This window comes from Leguminivora glycinivorella, chromosome 9 (assembly GCF_023078275.1).
Source record: "Leguminivora glycinivorella isolate SPB_JAAS2020 chromosome 9, LegGlyc_1.1, whole genome shotgun sequence".
NCBI lineage: Eukaryota > Metazoa > Arthropoda > Insecta > Lepidoptera > Tortricidae > Leguminivora > Leguminivora glycinivorella.
This window is the reverse complement of record NC_062979.1, coordinates 21,504,838-21,510,853: the sequence shown is the minus strand read 5'-3', so window position 1 is coordinate 21,510,853 and position 6,016 is coordinate 21,504,838. Positions and strand designations below refer to the sequence as shown.

Below are 6,016 nucleotides of genomic sequence, written 5' to 3'. Positions count from 1 at the left end.
GTATACGTTTTCATATTTTTAAATTTAGACTTCACTCCGAACCGCACGATTTCAGAGAGCTACCCATGAGCCTCATCATCATATACATGGAGATGATCGAGAAGCTCATGAATATAGCTGATAGCTCTTAGGATAGTAGAGGGTATATATATTTACACAAAAGATGCCTATGGATCGAAGTGCGGTCCCTGTTTCTGATAGTATGTAGTGTGACACTGCTGCATTCCTGCTAGAAATTAAAAAGTCCAGGAAACAACCAGTGGTACGACATGATATTCGCTTCATTGATAATTTAACTTAAGCAATCATTGGATTCGGAATGCGAGAAGAGACGGCTTGTGAAATATATGGGATTCATGATTCTTCTCTTTCCAGACAGACTACCTTAATAAACAAGTCACTTTTTTCGATTATAAACGTTTTTATTATACGGGTGGCAACGTATAATCATTTCATTAAAGTGCATTTTTCTTTGTCATTAAAATCATAATATAAATAGGTATACGTTGTCGGATGTTTTATCTACTATTTAGTTTATTTCCAAGGTCCTGTCGTTTACAACCACCTTACCTTTTTCACTGACTACAACTTTTTTCGGGTCGTCTTTGGACCATACGTATAGTTTGCCTTTTTTAGCTTTTTTATCTTTTTGATCTGTTTTGACTTCTTTCTCCTCCTTGTCCTGTTTGGCCCATAAGTACAGTTTGGGGGTTTTATCGTCTTTTATATTATTTGAGCTTTGTTTTGAACCATCGTCATCGCAAACCTGATTAGCAAGGTCCCATAATATCTCATAGCAGTCACTCTCCTTAGAGCATTTTCCTTTAAGTTTTTGTCGAACGAATTTTTTGCAGGTATTAGTGTTATCAGCCTGTAAAACGATTTGAAAGCTTGTATTGTCAGTTGTAAAATGACGTCATCGCATACAAATACATATAATAATATGTAGGGCACTGTTAGGGATGGGGCGGGAGGAGGTTACCCAAACTGCCCAAGACCGGAGTAAATGGAGAAATATGATTCAAGCCCTACATCCCAGCAGAGGGTAATAGATTTAAAGAAGAAGAAGATATATGAAATCAGGGTCGTAATGAAACCTAAAAAAAAAAACTTTAAATTGTCAGTGGCAATGTCATCCTTGAAAAGTCAGACGTTAGTTTAAAAACTTTTTTATACGTAAATAATTTCCATTTGCAATTTCAAATGTGTTTCTATTAGGTACATATTAGTAGGGCGGACTTACTAATGAAAAAAAAACTTACCCTCATCCTCAATGCACTAGTCAATAAATTATCATTTTCATGTTCATATTTCTTGTAGACAGCTTCATCGTACTCCTCGTTTTCTCTATCTATTCCAAGGCTTTTGCTGGGGTCAATTATTATGATGATAGGCCGATTGTTGCGTATGCCAGAGCTTATCAGCCTGTCCAAGGCGTGAGAAGAGTCGATACTTCTAGCGTGTGCACTCTGGAAAATAATGTGTTAGATTTGCAGTTACTAAATATATCCATCACACAACGTTCCACACAACGTCCCCAACGTTCGGGACTCCCTACAAGAGCTTGGGACAATAAACATCTCACGGTAAAAACGAAAATGCTCATTTATCAGGCGTGTGTCCTAAGTACACTTCTGTACGGAGCGGAAACCTGGACGTCGTACGCAAAACAAGAACGCCGGTTGAATTCCTTTCACATGCTCTGTTTGCGGAGCATACTGGGCATCACATGGAAGGATCGCGTGACAAACGAGTCTATTCTAGCCGAGGCACAGCTTTCGAGTATCACATCCATACTAAAGAAGAGGCGACTGAGGTGGCTAGGGCATATGTATCGAATGGAGCAGACTCGTTTACCACGTCAAATCCTGCTGGGAGAGCTGGAATTTAGTGCAGATGCAAAGAGAATTAAAGATTGCGTAAAGCGTGACATGGTCACATTTGATATTCCTTGCAACCAGTGGCCGCGACTGGCCGAAGACGTGGCGCCGTGTTGTCCATGACGGTCAATCCAAGCACGACGATGCCTGGTTCTCCTCCTTGAATGATAAACGCATGAGGCGTCACGAGCAGGCCTCTAACCCCCGCCCATCTGGGGGAGCATACATCTGCGTGAATTGGGCTGTACAGCCACGAACGTAAGTGTCGCAAAGATGCCGCTTAAATCATCTGTTATAGATGCAAAGTGTGTAAATATATCCTCTGCATCCAAACAGATTTTAACTTTGGGGTTTTTTCTTTTCGTTGCTTAATTTCTGACTTGGCCTTCTAGCTATAAAGTATAATTTTTGACAATCCGTATTATTTTGTTATTTCCTCTTTCTATCGATCTTCCGTATTGGCAAATATTGTGTCTTTTGCGACAAAGATTGCACAGTCAGCTAAAGTCCCTGGGAAAGCTAAGAGTACAATCGCCGATGTTCCGTATCGTATGCAAGTTATCTGTCCCTATCGTTTTGTTTCATATTTGTGAGTTGCGTATAATTACCCACGGCGTGTCACCGATTGTACTCTCGGCTAAAGGCATTGTTATAGTTATTGCAGTTTGCCACGAAATACAAAATACAAGCACCCGTACACGAAGAAATCCAGACGCGGAAATGGCATTGGGTTGGACACATCCTCAGCAAACCTGATACCCACCTATCAAAAATGGCTCTCACCTGGAATATACCCGGCAAGCGGAAACCATGCCGCCCTAAATCGACTTGGCGTCGTTCAGTTCAGCAGGAGCTCAGGGTGCTAGGCATGGGGTGGGAGGAGGTCACCCAAACTGCCCAAGACCGGAGTAAATGGAGAAATATGATTCGAGCCCTACACCCCAGCAGAGGGTAACAGGATGTAAAGAAGAAGAGCCACGAAATACCTTATACACATACCTTATTATTATACAGTGACGAAAACTACTGTTCGAAATTGATAGAGATTTCAATTAAGTGACTTATATGCTTAATATTTTCTTAGTCATTCGTCTACTTACAATTTTAAAACAAAAAATAACCAAAGTCGCAATATGAAACCACATTGTTGTATGCGTTGCACTTGTTTAATGCGTCGCAAAGCAAAAACAATCGTGTTTCATCGTGTTATGAAACGGTTTGAGTTTTAATCAGTCTTGATTGAAAAAAAAAATGCAGTTTCACATAACATTTCAGTTTCAAGGTCGATAAGAAATAGATTGTGTCTCAAAAGAGCAATAGTTATTTGTTATAAAAGTTGTATTTTAACGCCGAGTGTGGAATTGAAAAACGAGCAAGTGAAAGGATTCTATAGTTGAACCACGAGCGAAGCGAGTGGTTCGAGAATAGAATCCTGAACTTGCGAGTTTTTTAACACACGAGAAGTAAAATACATTTGCACCCGAGTGTAACACAAAACTTTTCCCCTCACTATAGCGAGGAAACTACAACGCAAAAAATGCGTTTATCACTGCTTCCAGTAGTTCCAAAGGTGGTAAAAATCATCTGTATTACTAGATTCATCTACTTTTATCAATTTTAAAGCAGTTAATTTGACTTTATTCAAGGTCAAATTACTAGTAGTATTTACCCACTAGTGGATAAAATGCGTTTTTCCCGCTGGTATTAAAGGACAAAACACGTGTTTCCGAGCTAGTGAGGGGAAAAATTAAATGTTTACGTCGAGGACGTTTATTGTACCCTGAACGCTAGCGAATGATTTTATGATTCAGACCTAATTGAAATGAAATTTCATAATAAAATTGAATTTTAAGCGTAGCGAGGGATTCTGAATATTTCGAGCGTAGTGAAGAATTTAAGTGCTTACGTGGAGTGAAATTACTAGATGATGAGAGAAAAAAGACATGAGAGCAATTACTGCGAGAGTGTTTTTGAATCCTGAGCGAAGCAAAGGATTCATAACTGAATATTGATCATGGCGTACGGGATTAAAAACAAGGTTTTTTTCGAATATTTAGCTGGGTTCTGGAACTGTGTGCATCTGTTTGTTTGTCCGTCTTTCACGGCAGAACGGAACGGCGAATTGACGTGTTTTTTTTTAAAGTGGACAATTGGACATAGTTGAAGGGATGGAGAGTGACATAGGCTACTTTTTGTCTCTTTCTAAACCCCCCACTTCCCTAAATTGGTGTGTGGGAGAGATTTGTATGGAACAATCCGCAATTTTCGATTTAAAAATCGGACAAAAGCCTAACTACTTACATGTTTCTGATATAAGCAATTTAGAAACTAAAAATAACCACAAAATTAAAATTTTGAAAAAACCCCGAACTGCGACGTAGTAGACCGATTTTCATGAAACATGGCTAAGAACACTCCCGACTAACTTAGCTTTCAGACAAAAAAAAAACTAAATCTAAATCGGTTCATCCGTTCGGGAGCTACGATTCCACAGACAGACACACACACAGACAGACAGACAGACAAACAGACAGACAGACAGACAGACTGCCGGACGGACTGACGGACGGACTGACGGACGGACTGACAGACGGACGGACGGACGGACGGACGGACGGACGGACGGACGGACGGACGGACGGACGGACAGACGGACAGACGGACAGACAGACAGACACTTCAAACTTATAACACCCCGTTTTTGCGTCGGGGGTTAAAACTACCCTAAAACATGATTGGATTACAGCATCACTCGACAAAAGGCAGCGACAAGATTGTCCGCAACAAAGGTTCTAATATCACACACCCCGCGGCGGAGGCCTATTTACATACAGCCACGTTGTTATTTAACCAGCCTGTATATACCCGCGTGTACACGACTCGCTGGAGAGTAACTTTTGTAGACTGGACACTTGGCACATGTTTTTGGTAACAAATAAATAAATAATCCATACTAATATTATAAATTTTATTTATTTTATTTTATTTATTTATTAACTTAAGTGTATACAGCTTATACAAGTACAGTGTCCCACAAAACAGTTTCCACGGTTTGACTGTGGGATCGTGCAGTCTCTACTCTCTTATAAAACAATCTATATCATTAAATACTTATGATAAACTATTTCTATACACAATTTATGAGGTAACTACGCAGCTTTTTACCAAATTTAACTTTGTTGGCTTCCTGTCTGGTGTCAGTGGGCAGGCTGTTGAGTATGTAGGGAAGGCGTTTGTGAAGACATCTATCGCCGTAGTAGTTAGTGACCCTGGGCACAACAAACTTGCCCGCAGACACCGACCTGGTTCCACAAACATCAAACAAATGGGAAAGTGTCTGTTTGTTTGTCCGTCCTTCACGGCAAAACGGAGCGACGAATTGTCGTGATTTTTTAAGTGGAGATAGTTGAAGGGATGGAGAGTGACATAGGCTACTTTTTGTCTCTTCCTAATCCCCCACTTCCCTAAAATGGGGGGAGGGGGAAGGGTGGAAGTTTGTATGGAGCATTCCACAATTCTAGAATTTAACGCGAGCGAAGCCGCGGGCAAAAGCTAGTAATAAATAAATGAATAAATATTATAGGACATTCTTACACATTGACTGAGTCCCACGGTAAGCTCAAGAAGGCTTGTGTTGTACTCAGACAACGATATATATAATATACAAATACTTATATCCATAGAAAACATCCATGACTCAGGAACAAATATCTGTGCTCATCACACAAAATAAATGCCCTTACCGGAATTCGAACCCGGGACCGCGGCTTAGCAGGCAGGGTCAAACCAATTGTCGTCAAATGACATGATTTGTTTCAAAACACGTATTTTTTCATATTTAGGAAACAAAGCAAATTGCTGTAAATTGAAATAGATGCCATACACACTAAAGAAAAACGAGGTGCGCGGTCGAGGTGGTGTAACGGTTTAGCACGTCAGCCGCGATAGCTGGAGACCCGGGTTCGATTACCGGCTTCGCCACCAATGAGCTTGATCGCTTTTTCTTTAGTGTATGGTATCTATTTCAGTTTATAATTTATGTACTTAAAAAAAAATCAAAAATATTTAATAAAATAGTTTTAAAAGCAAATTATTTTTTGAAACATTCTGATTCATGTTTCTCAGAAATTTAACAC

General features: G+C 40.0%; 1 protein-coding gene across 1 annotated transcript; it reads right to left on the bottom strand.

The window, feature by feature from the left end:
• Positions 1 to 408: 408 nt before the first annotated feature.
• LOC125229289 lies at positions 409 to 3,082 on the bottom strand. The gene is made up of 3 exons (XM_048134084.1): positions 2,981 to 3,082; positions 1,263 to 1,469; positions 409 to 871 (listed from the first exon to the last, which is right to left on the bottom strand). The coding sequence occupies exons 1-3, from the start codon at positions 3,023 to 3,025 to the stop codon at positions 530 to 532; spliced, it is 594 nt and encodes a 197-aa protein (XP_047990041.1). The 5' UTR covers positions 3,026 to 3,082; the 3' UTR covers positions 409 to 529.
• Positions 3,083 to 6,016: the final 2,934 nt, after the last annotated feature.